The following is a 26,854-nucleotide window of genomic DNA, read 5'->3' on the forward strand; positions in this document are numbered from 1 at the left end:
TCTTTTTCACAATATTAATGGTTTTCATAATTTTCTATTCAGACATTTATTAGTATTAATCAGATTGGGCTTTCTTAATGTCTAATTTAAATGAAGTATTATGGCAGAAAAAACAGAAATTTACTGAAAAACCTGAAATTTACAAAATAGCTGTGTGCTGTAGTTCAGTAACCTTTTGGTTTTTAAAATAACAGAATTCTCTTCAGTGTGAGAGGCTCTGTAGTAAACAGCGTCTATTCAAGTAACAATATTGGAAATTGTTCCCAAAACACTGAGTTGTGTTGATATTTTAAAACATTGCTACTGTTTTCCACAGCTTCAGCACTTAAGCTCTGCCCTGCTCTTTGTCAGCTTCATGCTTGGGAAATGTCACTGGAGTGACAGCTGGTGAAGTGAAGGCAAAGAGCAGAGAAGAAGCACTGAAAAAGGCAAAAAGCAGAGACAAAACACTGAAAAATTGCTTGGAACATGTTCCTGAGTTGTAGGGGAGAAAGGATGCCAGAAATAAAGAAAACAGCACATGGGTTTTAATATGCACAACGTGTTCCATCCTATGTAAAAGACTGTTAAGTGCTGATTGCATTTAAACATCCGTGCACGATGGGCAGCACATTTGTCAGGACTCCTTGCCATTCCTCAATAATGCAGCAACAGGGAAGATTATCTTTCTCCTGCTCCAGGATGACGTCACTGCACCGATAAGCAGGACTTAGAAAAGGTTTATGCTCTCAGCACCAGATTTAAAGAATATAATGCTCCTTTTAATATAGTTATTTCTAGCTATACCAGTTTTCAATGTTTATCTTCCAAGATCGTTAGGAAATTCAGAAATCATTTCTCTGGTTGGAGAGGAAAAGAGTGGGGTGATCTAAGGATAAATAAGCCCTCTGCTGCTGAGTTCCTCTACCACTGTATCACATCTGGCAAGTATCCATAAGGTCTTTCAAAGTGATATGCTGTAAAATTGCTAAAAATTCAGTCTTTAAAAGCTTAAAATATTGTTAAATTTTTTGTGTTGAAGTTGTTAGTAGTTATTGAGTACTTGTTTCCTGATTGAACGGGAATTTAAAATTTATTATTTCACATTTTAAGCTTTCACATTAGACACCATACTGCACCAAGAGAAAGTATCAAACACAGGACACTTGTTCTTTCCTTTTAATCAAAAAAACCCCAGATATTATTGTACAATGTCCTGCATCTTTCTCAGATTAATTTTGACTCATTTCCTTACAGAAATTGCTGAAAACCCTCCAGAGTTCTTCATGGACAATTCATTCATTATTATCTCTTTGCTCTGGCACAATTTTATTAAGTTGTATTTAGTGGATGTAGAAAAAGAGAGATGAAGAGTTAGCTCTTCTGGATGGGCTATATGGCATCTGCTATAGCTCAAACTGGAGTCAGAAGCCCAATCCCCAAAGAACAATTCTGGCATCCTGACTTATTGCACAAAGTGCATATAAGTGTTTGAGAATTAAATACTTCTGCAAAAGCAAACTAAATGTCCACTATCAACTAAGCAACAGAACATGAAGTTCGGTAATCATACACATAAATTCTGTTTGTTCAGCACAGTAATATTGCCACTAATTGTTGGAGCAGGTGGTGACACCTAATCTTCAGATTGCCTGGCATTTTCTAATTTTAATCTCTGCCTTTATGCTGTTATAACTTATTTAAATCTTAACTGCCTGGGTTACAGGTTTGTAAATTGTGCATATTCCATAGGTTCATGAGGTGTTTTGTTTTCTTCTTGTAGAGGATTTGGAAAGAAAAAGGCACAGCTAAAAACCACTGAGTCATTTCTGACAGTAAGATTGGAAGCTATACAATTTTGCCCCTGTTAAAATGTAAGCCCCTCTTCCCTGAATTGTAGGCCTGTTTTACTGAACAGCCTTTGTGCTTCCACTATGCGAAGGTGGAATTTGGGGAAGAGGCAAAAAGGAATCATGGTATCGCTTGAAAGGGACCTTAAAGATCCTCTAGTTACAACTCCCTGGAGATTACATTAATTCAGATGTTTTTCTTGTTATATTCCCCTCCTGATAATTTCAAGGAATTGTCATCTAGCAACTTTCCTGCTCTTTACAGTGGCTGTTGTCATTTGTTACTGCTGCCATAGGTGAGCCTGCTGTCTGATGTTGACATTTCCCCATCTGAGCATTGATGTGAGATTTCTCTTAAAAACATTTTTTTCTTGGAATCTACTGGCATTGAAGTTAAACAAGGTGTGGCAGCTTTGTGGCCAGATGGGTTGGTGTGGGTGCTGCTGTAGAGATGCTTCACAGTCTGCACTAACCAGGGCTGCAAAATCTGTATTTATGTATCTGTCCATTGATGTGCAGTGGCTGCTACAAGGGGCAGTCACTGCCAACCCAGATCTGGGAAGGAAAATGTGACAAGGTTGCATGTGCTGCGTGCTTGTGAGAGGAGAACTGTCCTTGAAACCTGGTTCAAACATGATTCACCCCCAGAGGAGTCAAAGTCCTAGTTCAGGTAAGGTAGCTGCCAAACAGAACTCTTTTTTAGCAACTTTTAAAGGCTCCTCTGTCTTAAATTATATTTTCTTCTGATTCATCGTTTTCACCTCTTTCTAGATGAGGTTTTTCTGCCTTTTTTGTAACACCTTTCTCTTATTGCTAATTCTCACCTTCTTCTCCCCTTGATGCCATTTTGTTGTATAATGAATGCTTTAAAAAGAAATATACTAGAGTACTGACTCCTTTGAATTAATTTTGGATATCTCAAAGCTCAGACTAAGACATTATTTTCTATTGTTTCTACATTAAGAATACTGGAAACTTTTGACCAGATTTTCTATTAAATTTGAAAGAGTAAAACTTTTCTCAAGTGATTTTTCCAAATCAAAATTACTTAGCAATTCTGAAAAAAATAATGCCTTCAGAGCTCATCAGCACAGAACTGACAGATATCCTAACTACAGGGAAGTCACTGACTTCAGAAGATTAACCTCATGGGAATAGTGATAGAAATGGGACTAGGAAAAGAGCATGCAAGGCCAGTGTGTTCTTCTCTGAGGTAGTTCTTTTGATTTATTGGCAGAATGTTGTGGAAAATAAAAGAAATTGCTTACTAGACTCTACCACTTTATTGAGAGGATGCGAAGGAAGTGTGAAAAGTGGAATGTGTGGGGAATTAGGGTGAGAGCACAGTATTTTGTTGCTGGCAGATGTGTGCTAGGCTTCACCATTTTACTGGGGTGGTACAATTTAGTTGTTATGACACATCCAGGAAGAAAAACAGAAAACACGAGCTGGAGGCTTGGAGAAAATTAAATGATGATGACTCAGAACTTACACCCCAAAGTAAAATGAAGATTGAAACATTGCACCAATTTGTTTAGAAGAGAAATCTGATGCAAACATGAAAAGATGAGCTTCCTTCAAGTTATTGAAGCTTTACACTGATCTTCAGATGAGAAGGGCAATATTAAAAAATTAGCATCAAGGTGAAAAGCAAGGATGATTTCAGATAACCTGCAAACTGAGCTTATGTTTTTGCTGTCATTTTCTTTTCAAAGTATTCTTTTCGTTCATTGTGCAGTCAGCCCCACATCTGCTTCTGCTGAAAACTGAGGAAAAGTGTTTCAGTGCCTAAAAGTGTTATTGTTTGACTCGTTTGGCTGGGAGAATGAGTCTCAAGTAACCTATGAACTCTGTGCCATATTCCTGCAGTAAGCAGAGGGCCTGCTGGGGTGATTTACTTAACTTGCCATTAAGTTTTATGTAAACTGTTATAACATTGTTTTAAAACGATTTACAGGATTCTCTGCAGTAATATGGCATATATTAACTTCTAGACTGAAAGTAGTAGCCAATTTCTATCCCTTATGTAAAGAGATCTATTATTTTTTTTTTTATTTACTGAACTGTCTTCCTAAGTTTGATAGACTATTACCTATAATTTGTCATCAGTACCGCAATGTGTCAATTTGCTTAAAACTTTAACCCTTTCAGTATCTGGGTTATATGTGGGTGAGCTTCTAAAAAGTATTATTTGGTTGGACCTAAATTGTTACCTGACCCAGGGGATTTCAAAAGCAGTTTTAAAAGGTGAGTAAACATCATTGCCTCATTTTCACACATGGTGAAAGTAAGACAAATACAGATAAAATTAGTTGGTTGAAGGTTATATAAACCAGTTAGTCCCATAGCCAGAAATAGTCCTAGCCCTCCCACCTGCTTACTCTTTATCTATTTTCTATCTAAAGAAACACTTTATCTGTTCTCTGAAATATAGGAGATAGGAGATGGTTTACACCAATTAGGTTTCTCATATTAGAAAGTCTGATTTCTGGATTCTTGGAATGTGCAGAAAGGGACTGCACTAGTCATAATTGCATACTGCTGGACTCCTACATTTCAACATATCATAACTTCTTTTTTATGGTTGCAAAATTTATAATTAAATTTTCTGTACATGGCAGAAATTGGCTAGCAACAAGATCATCTTATGCAGCATGTCAATCCAGTGACTGTGGGTTTGATTCTGTGTCCAGAAATCTTGTGCAGTTGAAGCAGCATTTATAATTGCCTGGTGCTGAAAGGCAAGATGGTGGTCTAGTTACCAGAGAAATCCAGGTATTTTTATCTTTGCCAAAGAGGCTGTAATAGTGTCTACCCCAGATGACAATGGTGCATGAAGCACATCATCCCTTGTCTTCTGACAGCATAGCCTCAAATCCCACTGAATACAGGGCAGCCTAAGGAGCATAGTGAGCTTCTATTTCGTATTTTCATGTATCATAAAGACAGTGCTAGTGTTCTCCTTGATGGATTAGCAGGAGGGCAAAGGCTACATTACACCACTGCTGCTGACTGTGATCACAGAAAGGCACAATCAGACCCACATTAGTTCCTCTGGCTTATGGCTCCAATGTGCTGATATTCCAAAAGGACAACTAAAGGATAACACCAGCTACTCCTCACCATGTGTCACCACAGGCAAAGGGTACGTGCCATTCCCTTTCCTAGTACCTGGCAATGCTGATCTCTGTTTATCACCAGCCCCTCTGGCAACAAGGACTATTCTTGGTCAGGGCTTTTCTGCTGTTGCCCTGCAGAGCAGCTACTCTGGAATTTCTGCAGCTCACAGGGATGAGGCAATTTCTGTTCCAGTGAGAGCAGGAATAGGCTAATGATTCTCTGGAAGGGCACTTAGGGTTGAAATAAAGGGGAGGAGGATTACAACCCAAATTTCTGATGCATGTTGTTCACCATTGCTTGTAGTTGTTGTACCAAACGTGTATTAAGTTCACTCAGGCTGATACCTGCACCATTTACTTAGCAATTCAGCTGTGCTATGGGTTGAGTTTTTTAGTTTTGGTTTTTTTTTTTTAATATTGACTGCAGACCTTTTGGCGCATTTTGGCCCATTTTTAATGTAAAAGCCCAAGTGTATTGTGTCCATTAAAATGACCACGATTAGCTCTCTTACTAGACTATATCACTGTGAGTTGGATTGGTGATGAAACATGTTCTTGCTGTGTCTGTTGTCTGAATCCAAACTTTCAGTGTTAACATTGGCTTAACAAGCTTTATATTTTCTATTTCCTTTATTAAAGAAATACAAAGAGATCATATTTCAAAATAAATCTCCTGAACTGTACTTTGTTTAACAGCTGACACAGCTGAGATTTTATGCAGCTGAATGCACATATAATGCATTTTAAGAAGTGACATTGCTATGGTTATGAGTTACACAACAATATGATGTCAGCCCTCTGATTGGTGCCATGGTATTTAGCAATGCCACTTGGACAGGAAAGTTCACACACAGAAGCCTGTCCAACAGTTCTAAGAATTTTATATCTTTTGAAGTATTCAATATATTTCTTTATGTGTTGAAGCACTGGCCTTCCAAAACCCTTGTTTTCATTTTCCAGCAATCTCAGTGAACTTGGGGTCATTGGATTGTTTGTTTTCTCACAGGCTGCACTGAAATCAAGCAGCCATCAACTAAATTACTATAGCTTGAATGTGTCTAAAAAGAATTCAAAGCAGACCTTTAAGACAGCATTATAACTGTGCTTTTAACTTAGCATGAGGATATCATACAAACTTAAGAGGTAGAGGCAGTTCAAAGGAAAGGTGGATTTTTGGTACTGGCTCAAAATAAGAAATGATGGGACTTTCAGATTTCAGCTGCATGCTTCAGTTTTCTGTGATTGTAGTTGTTCCAGCAAGAAAACAATCTACTTTTGATACAAACTTTTTGTTTTCCAAGCCATCTCTCCATCTCCTGATACTATAGGGAAACACAGAAATGAAAACTTAAGCAAATTATTATCCATCTATACTGGCATTTTGACAATAATAGCTTAGCAATTCCTTTGTCTGGGGGGAAAAAAAGCAAAAAAAAAAAACCCAAAAAACCCCCAAACCAAAACAAAAAAACCCCAACCAACTGAGGCCAGTTAAGACAGACTTGACCAAAAGAATGTTTGTATGTTTAGGTTGTTCAGAACCACCAGTTTTCCAGGTGTTGTGTACAATATAGTGATGCAGAATGGAAAAAGAAGGAAGGAAACCAGGTGACATACTGAGTGGCTTTTTATTTAGTAGATTACTGTTCTTTGCAAATGAGGCTTTGTGTTTGAAAAACATTGAATTTTTATGGTGACTACTGAGAAATGCACTGATGGTCTCTGTTGAACACTCACAACAAAAAATCACTTGAATGGATCCTCATCCAGTTGATAGTTTCAACTGACTACCCTGTGTGGATAAGCCTCATTCATGTCACTAGGGAGGAGAGGAAACTGCTGAAGGTTTAGAAGGAAACTCTGAGCTGGCAGTGTGCCTTTGCAGCCAGGAGGGCCAATGGTATCCTGGGGAACATTGGGAAGAGTGGGGCCAGCAGGTTGAGGGAACAGATCTTCCCCCTACTCGGCCCTGGCGGGGCACATCTGGAGTGTGGTCCCAGTTCTGGGCTCCCCAGCACAAGGGAGACAAGGAGCTACTGGAGAGGGCAGTGGAGGGTGACAAAGATGGTGCAGGGTCTGGAGCATCTCTCTTGTGAGACACTTTGAGAACTGAGTCTGTTTATTCTAGAGAAGACTGAGAGGGGACCTCATTAATGCTTATAAATACTACGAGGATGGTGCCAGACTCTTTACAGGGGTGCCCAGCAACAGGATGAGGAGTAAAGGCCATAAACTAAACCACAAGAAGTTTCACCTTAACATGAGGAAGAACTTATTTCCCATTGATGGTAGCAGAGCACTGATACAGGCTGCCCAGGATGTCGTGGAATCTCCCTCTTTGGAGACATTCCAAACCCATCTGGACTCGTTCCTGTGTTGCCTGCTCCAGGTGACCTTGCCTTGGCAGGGGTCTTGACTGCACCATTTCTAGAGGTCACATCAACCCTAACAATTCTGTGATGCTGTGAGATCTGAGAAGTGTTAACACAACTACAGTACTTGATGAGCTTTTAGTGAACAGGTTTAGTGGTTTTTCTGTAACACCTTTCATGGGGTCCTTCATTAGCTGAAAAGGAAATTTAATTAATTCATGTTCTCTCCTAATTGCTTTTAACCTGTTCGTCTAAAATCAGATCTCTTAATCAAGAGATTTCAATAATTTAGAACTTCAAATACTTTTTGCATTGAGTTCTATTTAGCACCAGTCACTTGGCAGCAAATCCTGTTCTTGGTCAGAGCTTTGCTGCTGTCCTGCACAGGAGGTGCTCTGGAATTTCTGCAGCTCACAAGAATGAGGCCATTTCTGTCACTCCAATGAAAGTAGAAAGCAGCTAATGAGCCTTTGGAAAGGTGTTTAGATTTGAAAAAAACAGAGGCTTTTTTTCTAGCTCTTTTGGCAAAAGTGCTTTGTTAGTTCAGGTAGAATGGGGTATATGCTGAAGCTGCTTTTGAGGAAGAGGCACACTTACAGCATTGGTTTTGTCTTTACACAGGGAACAAGGAAGGATAAAGGGAAAGTACTAGTTCAGTCTATCACTAGGTTAAATTCATTGACATTTGTAGTCTATTTTGAACATGCAAAGTTCTAGCAGAAATATAACATTTGTAACATTTTAGGAAATAAAAGTTCTTGCCACCTCCAGTTGGATATGCAATCACTAGGGCCAAAAAAAAGCCTTACAAATGTTTACAGGAATGGATGATTTCCTCGGATATTGTAGTGTATAATACATTTGTCTGAGGCCTGAAATCAAATACTGCTATGATGAACACTAGAGGAGCTTATGAGGAAAATATTAATTCTTATTGTGTACAGTGTTTGGATCTTGGAAGTCAATAAGCTTAGCATGAGACCACCCATTACACACTGATTCTTTTCTTGCTCCCAAAAAGTGTGTATTCTGCATAAATATGGATACAATTTTTTTATTAAAAGCTTTAGTCATTTGGTGATGAGCTGTGTATAAATAATAATGTAAAATTCATAGGCCTGTGACCAAAATTAAAGCTAATATTCCCTGAATGTAGGGAATTCCTGAAGACACATCTTCAGTTCTTCCATTAAACTCTACTGTTTGCATTGCAGCATGCTTAAAAGTGAGTTTAATTTAGATATTCTTGAATTAATTAATTGTTTTTACACAGAGTAATACTTTTTAATAACACTTATTCCTTATATTAAAATGTATTTTAGATTATTGTAGTTAATTTAGATGCTGTCAGTCTCATTGCAGGGGAGACAGGGTCTAAGCCATAAGTATCTGAAACTCCTAAATACTCCTAAAGAATGTTGTGAGAATTTAAATTAAATTTTCCTAGTTAGAAGACAAACAAAATGATAAGACATGCATTGTCTCTAACTTTCTGAAGTGATTATAATTTTTTTCATGCTTGGTTTTCAGCCAGTGTTGTTTGTGGTGCATGTTTAGGCTTTGGCACCTTGTGAATGAGGTTAGTAGAAAGGTAGAATTTACAGTGCTCATTAACCACTGTCTGCTACAGAATGCCTCTTAGGATATTTATTCAAGTTCAGCCATCATTATTTTTAGCTCTCTTGGGAAATTATTAGCTTTCATCTGATGCCTCACATATTTATGCTAGAAATAAGAAGATTTTATACTAAGCGTATTAGTGTGTTTAACGTCAGAGAGGAAGCCAAGTCATTATGCCAATTCTTATTTTGAAGAGCTTTTAATAATGATAGCTTTTTCACAAGTAGTCAATAAGGTCCATAAGCAAAATTTTGACAAGTAGCTACGGACCCTGACTTGTATTTCCAAAGATGATGAGACAACTAAAAACACAGATATGTGCCTAGATGGGTTAGAAAAGCAAAACAAAAGACCTGCCTAGGTTCACCTAGTTCATTGATTTTAGTGTAAATTAGATACATGACTGCTTTTGAAAAATCTCTTGAGTGTCCATCTTCTGCCTCTTCAGTGCCTAAAAACATGGCTCATATGCCTTTAGGAGCTTCAGAGATCTCACTGGCTATTTATGAGACTCATGCTGATTTTTGAAAATAGAGTAACACTTTTGAAAAGTTAGTTAGTTAGTAACCATCTACCTGCCACGGAATCAAGACTAATTTAGGCACTTTAGCAAACAATTACGTACAAACTTTGATAAATTAGAGAGATGGGCAGTCACCAACTAAATCAAGTTTAACAAGGGTAAGTTCTGGACTCTGTACCTGGGATGGAGCAACCCTGGTTGTGTGAATAGATTTGGGAATGAGAGGCTGGAGAGCAGAAAGGGACGTGGGGGTCCTGGTCCATGGCAAGTTGAACATGGGTCAGCAGTGCCCTGGCAGGCAGGAGGCACATCCCTGTTCTGGGGACATCAGGCATTGTCCTGCTCTGCTCTGGGCAGCCTCACCTCGAGTGCTGGGGACAGTTTTGGGTGCCACAATATAAAACAGATATTAAGGTGCTAGAGAGTGTTCAGAGGAGGCCCTGGGGATGGTGCAGGGTCTGGAGGAGAAGCTGTGTGAGGAGCTGCTGAGGTCACTGGGTCTGTTCAGCCTGGAGAGGAGTAGACTGAGGGCAGAGCTCATTGCAGCCTGCAAGGTCCTTGTGAGGGGAAGAGGAGGGACAGGCACTGATCTCTGCTCTGTGGTGACTGCAGCAGGACTTGAGGAAACAACATGAAGCTGAGGAAAGAGAGGTTTCTGTTGGATATTAGGGAAAGGTTCTTCACCCACAGGGTGTTTGGGCACTGGAACAGCTCCATAGAGAAGTGGTCACAGCACCAAGCCTGACAGAGTTCCAGAAGTGTTTGGACAGAGCTTTCAGGCACATGGTGTGACTTTTGGTGTGTCCTCTGCAGGGTCAGGAGTTGGATTCCATGATCCTGATGGATTTGTTCCAATTCAGCACATTCTATGATTCTATGAAGAACTGAATGGTAGATGATCTTTAAAATTACACTTCAAACCTTTCAGGTTGGTCTGAATAATGTTAAAAATGAGGAGTTTTTGGATGTGTGTGTACCCTTTTCAAATCAGGAACAAATAATATCGATTGATTGCTCAAAAGAGTCTTTATTTGCTGCATTTATACACAGAAAGAAAAATAGCAGAAGTTCAATGGGTAGTTCTTAGGAAAAACAGGTGACTAGCAAGAAAGCAATGGGAATCCAGTCAAGGGAAAATATTTGTGGTGTAATGACACTTACAGCCAAAAGACCTAGGAAAATCAATGATCAATGTTTTCTTTAGTGAGCATAACACAGAGAACTCATGAAATAGAATTCCTCAGACTAACTCCCACTATCCTCAATGAACTGAACTAAAGCCATTTGAAGTTAACAGATAACCCTGAGTGAGTATCCATGGACTCATAATTTTGGAGTATGAAGAAACTTCTGGACAGGGCCAGCCTGGATTATTAATATTACTATTTTTCCCTTCTCTGGCATTGCCTTTGTCCCTTCTTTATTATACTACATATCAGATTTTCCTTAACATTTACTCTTTGCCGCACGAAAAAGTAGAAATACACCTTAAAAATATTATATCACATAATAAAAAATAAATAAGGCACTTCCACCTATCTCATAAATCAAATGCAATCATTTTGCATTCAAAATCTCTTGCAGGTTATTTGATTCTTGATGGGGACAGGGAAAGCCTTATTTATTAAAAAAGTTTTGGTCTTTTTTCACACATTTGAATTTCATCTGTTTCATATGAGAGTGTAATTTTCTATTTGAAAAGAACAGCAGACCGTAAGAATATCACCACTTATGAATTCTGCTCATTTTATTATTCTTCATCTTAGTGATAACAGGAAATAGTTGTACTTTATTGCATCAAGTCCTACTGCTTTCAAAAACTAAATTTTTCCTAGTTTTAGGAAAGAAAAATTAGGACAGTTTACTTAATGTCATTGTAGCTACAGTGGTAGAATTTAATTTCATTTCTTTGCAAAGACAAGGATGAAATTCTGCAAAATATATATATATATATATATATATATATATATTTTTTTTTAGTGAACAGATTTTCTTGACCATTCAGCTTTTTAAAATGTTTGTATCTTGGAATAGCTATATTAAATCTAGTGTACATAATTCCTGAAATAGTGAAACTCCTTAAGTGTATGAGATGATAATTTTCATGTCTCTTATGCGAACACCCTCTATGTCTTTTAAATGCAGACACAAATGTGAAGTGAGAGCCTCATTTCTACCCTGTTTTCCTCAAGCCAAGCTAGCTGGGAATAGTGCAATACACAATACTAACATCACCTTGAAATAAGCTAAGTCATATAAGTACTTATTCATAGCAAATATAAATAATTCTTTCTTGGTTTTAGTGCTTATTTTTACTCTACTTCAAAACAATACACAATAGACTTACTGGAAAAGGATTATCAATGTCCAAACACCTAAAGAACAGTTCCTATCCCCAGAGATGGTTTGGAATTAACTACACAGTTAACTACTGTGATTACTGCTCCCTGCAAAGGGATCTCTTTAGAGAAGACCATGGAATGCAAATGTTTTAGAAGTGGTTCTGTGCTTTTCCATATTGCCTTGGATGAAGAGTGAGGAAGATAGAGATGCTTTGTGGTGTTTCAACTCAGTGGTTGGTTTACAGCCTCAGGTGGGACTCTCTTAGCTCAGTCACTGTTTTTATAGGTGAGCTCACTGGGTCAGCAGTAGCTGTATTTTAAATCTTCCAACTGATGGAATAGTTTAGGTTGGAAGAGACCTTTAAATATCAAGTAATCCAACTCCCTGCAATCAGCAAGAACATCTTCAACTAGATCAGGTTTCACAGAGCCCCATCCAACCTGACTTTGAATGTTTCATTGCCTGAGTATCTCAAAACTCTACTTGACCATCATTCTGCATCCTTTCTCTATTACACGGAGAAAATCCTTCTTTAATGACATCTGGTATTTAGCTCTCTCTTTAGGTTATAAATATTATTATTGTCTCAATTTCTTTAAATGCTGATGCAAAATTGATACTCATAGGAATAGGAATAGGAATGATCTCGTGTGAACAAACACATGGTGTAAAAAACTGCTTCACTACTTATCCATGGAAAAACACACCTTATTTTGCAGGAATAAAACATGGAGGAGTTTTACTCGCCATAACATGTAAAAGTATATTCTATCTATTATACCAAGAAAGAAAAGATAGAAAAGCTTTTCCCTTGCACTTTTACTGAGCCCAACTGGAGTGCTGTCTCCAACAGGTTTCACACTTAGTCAGACTAAAGCCTGGGAGTTTTTAAGAGCTTGAGGAGCAGCTCTAACTGGTGCTACCTGCATGAGACACTTTCTGGGTCTTTGCTTAAGTGCATTACACCATAGCAGCTAAAATAGACTTGGATTTGTTTTGATCTAAAATGGGATCTGTATGCATCCTTACCTCTACATGGAAGATCATTGTGTGGTTTTAAACAGATTCATTCCACCAAAATTTGGGCTCCTAATGGAGAGTCCTTACTCAATTGACATAATGAGCATCCTGGCTTAATTTAGTGGGGAAGGAAAAGTATGTCCTAGGGAAACGTCATAACTTAATGAGACCCCTGAAAGTTTTTAGTCCTCTCACTGACTGCAGGATGAGCTTGAGAAGACTCCTAACTCAGAATCCTCAGCTATGTGCCCAAAAGTAGAAGGACTGAATCTGAGCCAGAATCTCCTTATTTCAGGTCACAGTCTGTTCAGTTTTAATCATTCAGCAAGTTCATTCCATATGTGGACAAATGAAACAATGTATGTCTAGAAAGGTCTGAATGTAAAAGTCTTTTGTCTGAAAAACACATGAAAGGAACAGTATAGTCAATAACATAAAATACAAATGAGATCTTTTTGAATGCATCTATTCTCTTTAGAAATCATGGAGATATAATAACATAATTTATTCTTCCTATACCTCTATCCTCTCTTGAAAAAAAAAAAAAGAAAAAACCTCAAAAAGCCACCACCAAAAAACATCGTAAGGAACCCTTTTATATTATTGAATTCGAAATATAAGTGGGATTGTAATGCAAATTGTTTCAACTAGTGCCTCTGTTTTTCATTCAGTGCCCATTGATTTAGAGTAAAATGCCAGAAACAATTAGAAAAAAATCCAGAAGTGTTCTAAAAGAAAATATATATGGTGTTTTTGCATTTAATCTTAGCTATATATTTCAGAAATAAACATGGCTTTTATTCAGGACATGTATTTGCCAATAATACATTTGATTAAACTAGGAAAATTAGACATACTATCAGTAGCTTGCTCCCAAATTACACAAGAAGAAATTAGATACATTTTCAGTAGCTTGCTCTCAAATTTCTACAGTCTATGAGTCACCAGATTCTTCCTGCCAAACTAAATATGTCTGTAAAAGGCTGGAAACTTTAATGGAAAGAAACATAAAACTTGAAATACGTAGGAAAAACTAAGTTTTTTCATGGAGGACCTGTTGACTAGTAATTCAGGAATTCGGGGGATGTAGAAAAAATTATTGCAACAATATTATTATTTATCCACTGAAGTTCCAAAGTAAGAAGCATATGCAATTTAAACCTGCTATGTTAACCTAAAATAGATATCCTTATTAGCTTTCATGTAATCTGAAGTAATCAATGAAGACTAGCAAAAAGAAGCTGTAAAACTTTTATTATAAGAGTTTGAAGCTCGTATCCAGTTGTTTTGAGCTGAGTTAAAACAAAACCTTCAGTATAGTTAGTGCTAGTCTAAAAAAAAATCCCTCTTGTAACTTTGGTTTATTACATGTGGTCTGGAACAGCCATCAAACATGATTAGGAATGTACTCATCTTTTCAGATCCACAAGCATAATGAAATTTTCCCTACAATATTCCCCATGACACTTAGACTTTTTACACCTTTGCATAAATCATACATTTTCAAATTTTCTTTAGAATACAGAGTTGTTAAATGCAGCATTTGTGTGCATAATTTGAGATTTTATCTGTTGCCTTAGAAGGATATGGCTGTTAATGAACCTTCTTTTGAAGTCAAACCAATTTTCAGTAGTGTTTGTTTTACTTAGAACCTGCTGTTTATAGGATTTGGGGGTATTAAGTGTTTACTTTTTTGGAGTTAAAAATAGTGTTCCTAGAATATTTATTTTCTGAAAGAAAACAGTTCATTGAGCTGGATTGAATCATAATAGTCTGAGCCAACCCCCCCATCTTTTTTCTGCATACTGAACTTTGTGTAAATTTCTGCCCAACACCCAAAGACACAAACAATATAAACAAATAGTTCTGTATAAAAAAATATCACATAATTTCAGGTTTCTGTGAATCATAATTTCCCACAGGAAGTGCTTTCCCTACTTCCACACTTTTATGGGCACATAAGGAGCAGAAGGGCCTGCTGTCTGGAAGCATCCTCTTACTCTAGAAGAGATACATTACATAAATGGGAAGACTGGGATAGCAGCTGAATTTCAAAATAAGATGGGAAATATTTAAATATGCTGTAAACTCAAAAAAAAAAATAGCAACAAAAAAAGCAAGAGACACATGAACCCTAGAAAGTGTTTTTTGTTTTTTTTATAAAAGGAAGCTATTCCAGTTTTCACAAGGAAAGGATTTAACATGAGGTAAGCAAACACATTCTGCTCTGCTAGTAAGATAAGGACATTGGAAATACATAATTTCTCTGCCTATGGGATTCAGTCAGAAAACACAGCAAGTATCTCAGGCTAGGGCTGGATTTTTTAGGCATTTAAGCAAATTTCCACAAGCTGGACTCATCCACTGGTCATTGTATGCTATGCTACTCTGAAGACTATGGATGTGCTAGAATTCTTGTTCTCAGAAACTCATTTACTGAGGGAAACATGAAATATGCCTGTCATTACTTAAGAGTTAGACCCAGCATTTGGGCTTTATCTTTCATAATGGTTTTGCACTAAATGCACCGCATAGAAAGTAGGAATTAATGGCTTTTCCTTCCTTTTGACATTGAAGTTCCTGTGGTTATTACCAGAGATAAATTTAGCATAATTTCTTCAATAAGTATACATTTGTGGTATTCTTTTGTCTTGATTCCTAGACTGAGAAATTGCTTAACTGTTGGTTATCCCTTGCATTTGTTGCCATATTTTTGAACAATTAAGCTTGGATCACAGGGAAATACTAACATTAGGATATAGTTTAATAAACAAGTCCAGATCCATTCTTTTTTAGCAAAGCTCTGAGGTCTTTATTAAGTCTCTGTTTGACTTTCAGTGATGTGAAAGGGTTTGGAACATGCCTAAGAGCTAAAGTGCTGAAAAAGCCCTAGAGAAATAGCTCTGTGAATTCCTGCCTTTGAATGGGCACTGTGTATAGAATGGCCTTCATGCACAGGTAGTAAATGCAAAAGGTTTCCATTAACAGAGCATGTGGTTCTGCCAAACTGAATGATTTGCTTTGTGACTCCTGCTGCTGTTGATCAAGAATCACAAATGCTTTATTGATACCAGAACAAACAGAGAGGTCCATATGCAAAGGTTTTGGCTGACTGCATAGAGCATGTGCCAGAGCTGAAGTCAGGGAAGGGTTTTTCTCAGTATTTAAGATTCAGTGGAAAAGTAAGAGGGGCAGCTATGCCAAGAATTAATGTTGATCTTGCCAAGCGCTTCTTTGAGTGACTTTATCCAACATGAGACTAAACAATGTATTAAATACACATATAGCAGTTAGGGAATCAAATGTCAAGTAACAGCTTTCTGTTATTTGAGACCAAATTTGAAGCTTGGTCTAGTGCATAAGAAAAAGTAAACATTATAAAAAGCATGAACATCTCTAATGTCTACCAGCTAATAAGCTAATATGAATTGAAATTCTGGAGAAAATGTGCTTGATTGATTTTGATGATAGATGTTTCTTGTTGAAATTTTGATGAATTATTTGTTTCCAGTCTCTTCATTAAAATTATCCTCACTACTGTAGTCCCTTTTCAGGAAAAAGTTGAAAATTTTTAAAATCCTTGGTGTACTAAGAAACTAGCTGTAGAGACCTGTTTGCAGGGATAAAACTGAGTGTATATCAGAAGCTAAATCCTCCTAGACTTACTCTGCAATCCATGGAGAAAGAAGACAGAACCTCTCTTTCCATTATTAAAGAGGTAACTTAAGAAGATTAACCTCACTAAACGAAGGTTAGCCTTTATGAACAACTCCTTACCCTTCCCTAATGCTGTAAAAAATGACAAAATCCTTTCAAAGACTAGCTTATTTTCAGAGAGCTTCCTCAATATTTACTACCAGGGGCAACAAAGCACACATCAAATTTGTGTCAGCTGTTTGACTATACAGTGATATCATTCCAGAAGCCAGTTCTGTTTTCTTTCTTACACAGACACATCAGTAGCTGTGCCTATAGTTCTGATTCCCTGAGCACTGACTCTGCAGACCTGTCTAAAGCACATCTGAGCTCCTTTCCAGGTTAGCTTTCTTGTTAGAAGTAAGGAACCTAGGGACAGATAGAGGAATACACTCAAATCTTCCATAGATACAGTGTTTGGACATGAATGGGGCGTGTAGCCAGACCAAGGAACTCAAAAACACTCTCAGATCTTGCTGTGTGAACACAGCCAAGATGACCAGCATTTGTTTGCAAAGATTTGTAAGACTGTCAGTGACACCAGAGTCTGTGTGTGTCCGTGGCAGCTTTTCAGCTTGCCTCTGCTGGGCTTCTAACATTAACATTGCTTTCAATCAGGGATGCAGAGAGGAGCTAATGACTCATAGCTCCTACAGGTATGGAGTACTTAAAGAACTGAGTGCCATGCCATCTCTTGTAATTATGCTGATAGGTTTGACAAGCCTAGAAACTTTAATAACATCTTAAAAGCAGACTTCCTGAAGTAAACAAGAAGCTCTTAACTAGAGGGAAATGAGAGAAGCAAAACCTAATTGCCTATTGCTCTGCTGCTTGTTTCCTTTTCTAAAGCAGCAATTCCTCCACATCTACCTTAGTTCTACAAAGCAATGAGATCTCATGACAGCTCTCATTACCCAAAATTATGTTCCCAGGCTTATCCTGATTTTCTGATGATTATAGACTAATAGTCTTACATTGTGCACAGCTGGGGATTTTCCCAAGGACAACACACAATTTTGATTGTCTTAGTGGACAAAAAAAAGTAGTAAAAATCTGTAGTAATTCTCCACAAAGCAGTTGACACAGGGAACATTAAGTTGGATGCCAGAAAAGCCCCTCTTTTATGGGATTCACTGCTTTACACATGGAAGCATGCACTAGATCATCCTCTGTTCTCTGAAGGATATCAGAGGAACTCCAGAGTCTCAGGTATCTAAATTCAGCTCTTTTCTTTTTTATGCAAGTGATGGTTCAGAAGATTCACCACAAGACTAAAGCAGTGTTTTTAACAGAAAAAAAGGTGGTGTTTTAATTCATGAAGTTGATTGTCATGATTTCAAATAAGTATTTCAAATAACTATTGCCATCCAACTTGGAAACATCTAACTTTAGAAATTAGGAGACTGAAAATGTCTAAGGAATTAAGAAATCTGTTTCTTTATTGGCACTCGTGTGTTGTTAGCAAGACTGAAATGTGTTTGTTGTAAAAGCAAAAGGTATATTTTCAAAGGAGAAGAAACTAGATAAAAAGGAATATAGAATTTTCTCCTTAGAACAAGCTACTGGATCTCATGGCAGTAATAGCCCTCAGAAAACAACATGAGCAAGAATGAATGATTGTTCAGCAAATTCAACATTTATTAAGAAATAATTTATTTTTGTTATGTTTTGGTGGGTTTTTTTGCTAATCTACGAAATAAATTCTTGTGATAAGACTAGACTATTCCAAGGGAAATTTCACCTCTCCTAGGCTTTACTTTTGTAAGTTTCCTGTAATTTCTCCTTGAAGTTTTTCCAATGTTCTCTACTCTCAGGGTTATCTTGTAATAAGTGTACCACATTGAAGGCTGAAGCTGTCCCACTTGGCTTCATGACTGTTGGGTCAAGAGGTTTGGAGATTGGAGAAACATTGAGAAAAGCTGTGTTTAAGTGTAGCCACTTGTGCAGCTGTGGCCAGGTTCTCTGCCACCTTCTCCTAACAAAACCTAGCACACAGAAACCCAAGGGGCAGAAGTTCACCTAGAGAGATGTCCCTAGAAAAATGGTGGCAACAAAAATCTGCTTTTCTCTGGTAAATCACTGGAGACAAAAAGCTGTGAGGAGTAGCCAATGCTGGTTGGAGTTAAATGTGACCAAAGAAAAACAGTAGATGCTCAGTTTGGGGATTTGTGCTGTGTTTTCCCCTACAAAACTTTGGAAAATACTCCTTGTCAATCTATTTCAAGAAAAAAAGAGAGTGGTAGAAACCACATTTGACTTTCTCTTGAAGTCAGAACTTCTCTTTGTGTGTGGTAAGCAGCTGGGGCATCTCCTCAGAAGTTGTAAAGTTTTCTTTTTCAGCTAGAAAGTTGGGCAGAGAGGACTATATGAAGGAAATTTTTGTCTTCCAGTCCCATCCACAGATATAGCCTTGTGGTTGGGAAGTACAGAGTTTCAACAGGAAGCAATACAGTAATTTCTGTAGTATCTTCCACCCACAATTCCCAAGGAATAGTTAGAAGCTTTGACCTTGACTTTGTACCAGCAATTCCACCTCAGCCAAAATGTATTCTTTATATTCAGAGTCTCTAGTAAAATACAGAATGATGGAAGAATTTTCCTTAGGTATTTCCTGTGCAATTTAAAGGCAAACACTACCATTAATTATACTTTATTTAAAGGAACCAGAGTATGAGAATAGAAGACTTAAAAAATTACTTTTATTTACTACTCTTTACAACAAAAGAAAAATTTCATTGGGTTTTTACCTCTGCAAATTATGTGGTATTCTTAAAAAGACTCTAGAAGTCAAGCAACATTTTTAACTTTCAATAATATGCTGCATTCTGTAGTACATTTGATATGAGGGTCTCAATTTGTTTTACCAATGTTATTTGGCTTATCTCTGGTTTTGTATTTTAGATTGAACTCTAACAAATAAGAGGGAGAAGGTAAAAACAGATTAAATTTCTTACTCAGGAATAAGGAGTAGCCAGGCAGAGCACACACATTACTTGGCATCCAAGGAGCCACATACATATCAGCCTCATAACATTCCTGTTGAATGATGCAACTGCAGTCTATTGATTACAACTGTGCAAGACTTTCATAAAACAGGGTGGCCATTCATAAGTAAAACCTGCCATAGTTTTCCACGTAAAACAAAGTCAACATTTATGGTGGCACTGCATTATTTCAAGTGAAAACACGGAATGTCAGAAAACAGCAAAGGCTAGAGAGAAAGTCTAAAGTGACAGCAGATAAAGGTCAAGATTGCAATGGTAGTGATGTCCTTTGAAACATTGGAAGCCCATCCTGGTATTTTAAATTAAGGATGACCTAGCTTAGGGTAGAGATTTGAAACAGATTGTGAAACCTTAGAATAACTGAGATGGAAACCAAAGAGAGTTATTGCTAATGATTAGCATTTCACATGACCTCTTACCTTGAGGATCACAAAGTTCACCTAACTGTTGGTCTGATTGCTGGGCAGCAACAGCTACTCTTGTGGAAAGCAAGCATGAGAGATCTCTGAACCAGCAGCAAACATTTTGCTGGTACAGAAGCACCTGAGATACATGCACAGTAAAAGAACAATTCCTCTGCTGTTCTAAGGATGGTTTGTCCCATTGTTTTCTGATGCAGAAACAGGAGGGGGAGATGACAGTCTTCACATGCACTCCCAGCAACAAAACATTTGTAGGACAGTCAAATAATCCCTAACTCCAATGCTAATAAATGCAACAGACTTTGATGCAAATTTCTCTATGAGAAATTCCAGTACTTTCAATGCTGTGTTTAGCACCAAAGTACTAAGCTAAAGAGCACCCTGGTGTAGGTGCTTATTTACAAGAGTTGAGGTGTTAAATACAGTAAAGAAGGGTTCTTTTGCAAACCCTGTGTGGATTACTTTGCATACATAAAACTAAGGATTAAAAAATGAACTTTAATAAAATGTGCCAAGAAGACAGTGAAAATCTCTGCAATTTATATGTTGAGGAAATTAGGATTTTAGAAGTGCAAGAGTTTGAATTTCTGTTTTTATTGCAAGCAAGGAGAAAACACCGAAAGCAATGACTCCATGAATAGAAATAAATAGGAATAGGGTAGGTATGATCAGAAAACCAAAAATGATAGCTTAGAAACAAGAAGCTTCAACAATTAAGGAATATCAAGAATATCAGAGAAGCACATATTGTTATTAAAAGTAACTGCTAGCTTCAGATGCTATAGGAACACAAATTCCATAATGTTTTAAAAAAATACATTAATGAATGTATTCAGAATCAATATATTCTAGCTAAAAGTTTCATTAACTTTGTTACTGAAGTGGCAAATAGGTGAAAATCAGAACTAGATTTCTGTTACTTAAAAATTGACTATTTCTTGATCCTCACCATTGCAGAGTTAATTTTATCTGTTGCCTGTACTGGTGTTAGTCTTTATTATCTCACCATGCGTGAATTTTCCTCCACCTGTATTTAAATGATGAAGCATGTGGATACTTGGATGTGGTAACTTTCTGCTTGCTGCCTTCCAGCTCTTGTTTTTTTTCAAACCAGATGTTGAAGCTTAGTGTGTTTTTAATATGATACAGTGTGCACTTAAAGTGTTTACTAGTAGTCTGACATAACAGGTACATGTAGTTCTGCCTCATGAGTGTCTTGGGTTTAGTATGTGCTCTCATTCATTTAATTTCAGTGACAGGTCAGTGGAAAGCAGTAATACAGCAGGTGGAATAGCAACAGCTGGAAAGAAATGAAAAACAATAGCAAGTCTGAAAATGAAAATTTGTCAGAAACTCAGAGAGGCTGAACACAGGCACAACTTTATTCTTTACTGAGGTTTCATGGTAACTGAAGGCTTGGGCATCTTCCAGATGTAGGATGCCAGTCCTAGTTGGCAGCCTGGATGATCATAGCTAAGCCCATTTACAGCAGCTGCAGAGTCCAATGGATTACATGGAAGTGTTTAGCAGTTAAATGAAAGAAAGGGTGGACTTACTGAAGTAAAAGCCTCTGTCTCCACACACGAACTGAAGAGCATCAACCAGCTCAGCACCACAGAGTGTTTCTGGGCCAGCAGCAACAGAACTGGTTAAGGTAAGCAAACACAGGCCAAGGTAGAAGAAATGGATGTAGGACACAGTGTGCATCTTCACCTGCCAAGGAAGCAGAATTAGTGTCAGAATTCTCCCAAAGAGTCTTATAAAAAATGACTCCTGCACCCTTGTGAATGGGAATGAATATGTACTGTGATTTCTTGGACAATAAACATGGTATCAGGAAATGTATCACCATGATTTTGCATATGCCTACATGTTCTAGTCAATGTATTTTGGAAACTGATTATTTATTCTGGTGAATACTCAGAATCACATCTAATTAGGGAACCTTGTAGTAACTATGGCTTATATTTGCTTTTGGAAAGTAAAATATGGAAGAGTGGAATAGACAGAGAAAGGGAAGCCTGGAATAATAGTAATAAGGAAAACAACCTTGCTTTGGTTTGTCTCTGATGAGATAAGCTAAGAGGGAATGTGACAGGTGCCTGCCAATGTACTGTGGGAAATGGCACATGATGGAGAAGAACTATTTAAACTAAAACCAACATTGTTGCAAGAATAAACGGCTCTAAATTTGCTGTAAGAAAATGTGGCCAATAAAAGAAGAGCTCATCAGTAGTACTCCACTCTTCTCCAGCCACCTTGGACAGGAAAATACCAGAACAAACCAAAAATGTTGCAAGGCTCAACTTGCCTAAGTTACAGGAGTTGATGTGGGATCTTCTGTAGCACAAGACCACATTCAATGACTCTTACAGTCCCCTGTTACTAGCAGGCAAACATTTGGAAACATTTGGAAAATTAGCAGGAGTGTGGATTTTAAGCCATCAAAGATTTGTATTTTTACTTGCTGCAAGCAGCTGTACTTCACTCACCTCCATTAAACCCTCTTAGGCAGCTGTGGCAAGAGGTGATAATTCTTTTCTCATTTACATTTGGTTATGAACTGTCTTTTTCCTGTACTTATGACTAAAGAAAGGACAGTTCTCAATGGGTGTAAAATTGCAATCAATTTCTACTTCTTTTTGTATCCCTTTATGTCCACCAAATTTCTTACCCAACATGCAAAGAAGAAAGCTTTTTCTTTTAATACTAGGAAAAGTTACTTATGTATAATAGCAAGACACTGAGAAATGTACTCAATGCATATTCTGAACTTATTTAGATCACTTGCCAAAAATGATGGTTTTGAAAGGTGTAAATCTGCATTTAATTTCAAGGTTAGCATTATCACTGCAGTCAGGTAAGAAGTTACAAACCTATCTTCCACATACAGTTAAACTTGGCTTAAAACTGCTTTGTGTTAGCAATCTAGTGCAAAGTAACTGAAGTAAAATGATTAATCCTTCCTAAAGTTTCTTTCAGGGTTTTGGGGACCATTTAATCTTTAATATTTTTTCACTGAACTTTTGGAAAAAAGATGCAGTAATCTATTTTCTGATGAATTGGGATCTGATCCAGTGGGGTATTGAGCATTTTTTTAGTCAATATATTTTAAGAATTCTTATTTTCTTGGTAAGAGATCTTAGTGCCTGGCTGGATGTGTCCTTTATTTCTACTGTGAAAATAATGAACAACCTAAAATCCCATGATATGTCATAAAAAAAGAAAGAATAATTATTTTCCCATTCACAGGAGTCTTTAGCCAACTTTGCCATGCAAACCTCAACAAGTTTGAATGCATGGGCATGACTTCAATGGCAGATGAAAAAAGATAAGATTATAAATGAATGATGATAACATGAGGCACTATTTCCTGTAATGATTCCATATCTTAACAACAATTTCTTTTCTCCTTTGCCATTTTTTGAATTTATAAGATAAATGTGATGCACCTGCAGTTTAAGATGGTTCCCAGTTCTGAGGAGGTAAAGCAGAAAGCTGTTTAGCACACTGCCTCAGAAAGCTGAAAGACATTACAAATACAAGAACATTATGTATTTAACAATTTGTTCTCGTATAACATTTGGTCCAGAAATAAACATAAATTTTAGACATTTAACAATTTTTTATTTTTCAAGACTTCTCAGCTGGCTTGCATTTTCAGATAAATATCAGCACTGAACTATGACAAAACAGATTATCTACTGTTTTTCCTTTAGTGGAAGCCAAAAAAGGCTGCAGAGTATAAACCACAGAGAATTTCTAACTTTATCTCCAAATTTAACAACAGTCAAGACTTTCAAACAAGTAAAAACTTTGCAGAAAAGAAAACAGGCTCACATGTTTCTAGGGTTCAATCAATTACTTGATAAATTAAGTACAGTTTCATCAAAGCAAGTTCCAAAACATAGTTTAAAACTTTAACTTTACTTCATCATTTTAATTAAACACAGCATCAATTGATTCAATATGCCTGTGACAAAATCAAAGTACCCCTTTATATCTGAGGGGAATATTCTCAGGAAAATCCAAAGTTGTAATCCAATATTGCTCCAGGTTCTCTACAATCAAGCAGAGTACTTACATTATCCCCAATTTGACTAGAAAGTTGAGAGCTTAGAAGAAAACGCATTGGCGTGTGGGTGGGGTTTATCAAAGCATCTAATTACGTTAGGAAATTGAATACAGGTTCAAGATGATCCTGGTTAAGCACTTCTTTTAGTTGCATAGAATGACTGACCATATTTTCACAGCTGGAATTTCCTCTTTTTTCACTGAAATAGCCAGCTTCTGCTACATTCCTGTTTTAGAAGTCCAGAAGAGTAGGACCACAAAGGAATGTCATATATGAACACCCTAAATCACATTCATTTCTTAATTCTTCTGTGTAAGTCCCTTTCATTTAACAAACTAGCACTTGACACAAGTTGTGCATAAGAACTCTTCACATGCTCGGTCATTTTGATGTCATGTAAGAACATCTGCAAGAATTATAAGTATCTTGAAAGAGGCAACATATTTTTGGAGAGTATATGCTATAGCAAGAAATCAAGATTTTATTGTAATATATTCAAAATCACATTTTATTCCTGAGAGGTTGGGCCTGAGTATCAAGCCATACTAGAAATGTGCAATTATTATGAAATATCAGTATTCACTAGTAATTGTTATATAAATAAAGCATATATGCTCTAGATTGGATCAAGGTTTAAATACTGTTAACTTTGAGCAAAGAATCTGGGCTACATGCTAACCTAAATCAATATGTTCCATTGATTCCAAGGAAGCTTGGCAGGATGCACAGCTGAGGAACTAGAACATTACTTTTATGTCTCTTAGTGCCTTGCTCAATACTTTAAAAAAAAACAAACAACCACCCTTCATCTTTCAAGTATATTGGAAAGGATGCCCATTTATACATTAAGGGAATGATTTCATCCCTTGCAATTGCAGACCTGTAATTAGATCATTAAGGAATGAGGTAAGTGTGTTTCAAGTGTAAGACCAACTAAAAAAAAATAATTAGGCTCTAAACAATTAAAATAAAATAATTTTTCCAACTGCATAAGTGTCCTTGCAAAATATTGTGGGGGGGGAAATTCTTGAAGGATATAAATTTGCAGATAATGGAAAGTTGGACTGGAGCCAATTGACAGAAACAGAGGTCAATGCACCTACTGAAGTCAAATTTACCTTAAGCCAGTTTATATTATTGTGCAGAAATTATAGGCTCATAACAACAAACTTCTCATGCAAACTTTCCTAAAAAAAGCCCTCCCTAGAAGGGAAAACTTGGAGATGAACATGTAAGGGAATTTCCATTTTCTTTATGTACAATTGCTTAAGCTGTACAAATATGCAAGGTCAGCAAGAGTCGCAGCTGGTTTCTAATGTAGAAAACAAACTGAACTTCTCATTTACTTTTAATTTATGAAAGCAAAAACCAAGTAAATGCCACGATGTTGCCAGAAAAATTGCTGCAGTGACAACATCCCTTAAAAGTTTCCTTGTGAAAGCAGAAACATTTTCTCTATTATTGTGTACAGTAAAACTGCAGAAACTTAACATGTGAATAATACCTTTTTTCCTATAAAACCCTGCACCTGCAGAAAATAGGTAAAAGTTCTTGTTTTCAGAAGCATTCATTAACAATATAGACAATGATGTAAGTGGACCTTTTAATAATGACATAACTGAAATATTGCAAAGTTCTCTGAATAGAAGTGAAATTTAAGACATGTATTTGCAATAGTTTACCCATACAGTTATCTATGTAATTGCAACTATTACATACAGCCATTTTCCAGATCACATAAAATTGCATGTTCAGCAATTTATAAATAATTCTCAGCTCTAAAATAATGTTATTGAAAAGTGCACAATATTCAAGCCAGCAGCAGACAATACACAGCAAAATAAAACTAAAAAATTATTTGAAATAGTAATAAAGATTTACCTTCAAGAAATCACACAAGCAGCACTTAACTAATTGTGTTGAAAGACTGTTGATTTTTTCCATTGCTTCTTGAAAGTGCAAAGTCTGGAAATGAATTTGTTAGCAGTAATGATGAGAAAAAAGAAATCCAGAGAGATGTGAGATGTTGAGAGCAATGTCACATTTCAATATTGAGGACTTTATTCCATTGCGCAGGCTCTATCTGCTCTGATTTTAGCAGTGACAGTGAGATTTAGCAAACAGAAGAGGGATTTAGAGAAAATCCTCACATTTATCTACATTACACAGACACTGTAGACAGGAAACAGCTGGGGGAGCATTTGCCTCTCTCTCTCTCCCTCTTCTGGCAAAGTTACCGAGTAAGGACTTTTTTGGGCATGGTGACAAATAACATCATACCTTTGCATTTTAAAACTAGAGCACAGAAGCATATTTTTTTCCCTTTAAAAGAATGTGAATTAGTGACTGAGGGGTTAGCAGACAAAAAGAGCTTGTGCTGCCATGAAAAATAAGAAAATGTATTCTGCTTAACTTTCAGGTAGCTGTGTGTACATTTCAAATATATAAAAAATATGTATGGGTAATGTTTGTATATATGCATATCTTTGTATATATATATATGTATCTATATATACACATACATTTTATTTATGCATAGCAGCAAAGATATTTTATTTATGTAGTACAGAAAGGCAGGCAGGCAGTTATCTACTTTTCCCTTAATGTGTCTTTATGTTATTAAACTTGGCACGCCTATATGCTGAGTACCAATTAAAACCCCTAACTCTCTCTGTGATTAACCCTAAAATAGCAGTTTGTAATTTGCTAAAAATAACAGAATTGTTGAAAACTACTTGTAAATAGGGCAAAATGGCTTTGTGATCTTTTAACAACCACACAGAAGAAATAATGTAGTTTCCTAGAACTTACAGTACTATGGATATAGTGA

General features: G+C 36.8%; 1 protein-coding gene across 2 annotated transcripts in view; it reads right to left on the reverse strand.

Moving 5' to 3' along the window:
• Window positions 1–26,203, reverse strand: part of IGF1 (insulin like growth factor 1) — a 48,961-nt gene extending 22,758 nt beyond the window's left edge. The window contains exons 1-2 of one of the 2 annotated variants that reach the window (XM_079303013.1): window positions 25,906–26,203; window positions 21,506–21,662 (exon numbers count right to left, since the gene is read on the reverse strand). In XM_079303013.1, the coding sequence (XP_079159139.1) occupies window positions 21,506–21,662; window positions 25,906–25,968 (220 nt within the window). In that variant the 5' untranslated portion in view covers window positions 25,969–26,203. Of the gene's footprint in view, window positions 1–21,505; window positions 21,663–23,401; window positions 23,473–25,905 lie in introns of those variants that run through there. The other variant, XM_079303014.1, reaches the window with a different exon arrangement.
• Window positions 26,204–26,854: the final 651 nt, after the last annotated feature.

This window comes from Erithacus rubecula (assembly GCF_903797595.1).
Source record: "Erithacus rubecula genome assembly, chromosome: 4".
Lineage (NCBI taxonomy): Eukaryota > Metazoa > Chordata > Aves > Passeriformes > Muscicapidae > Erithacus > Erithacus rubecula.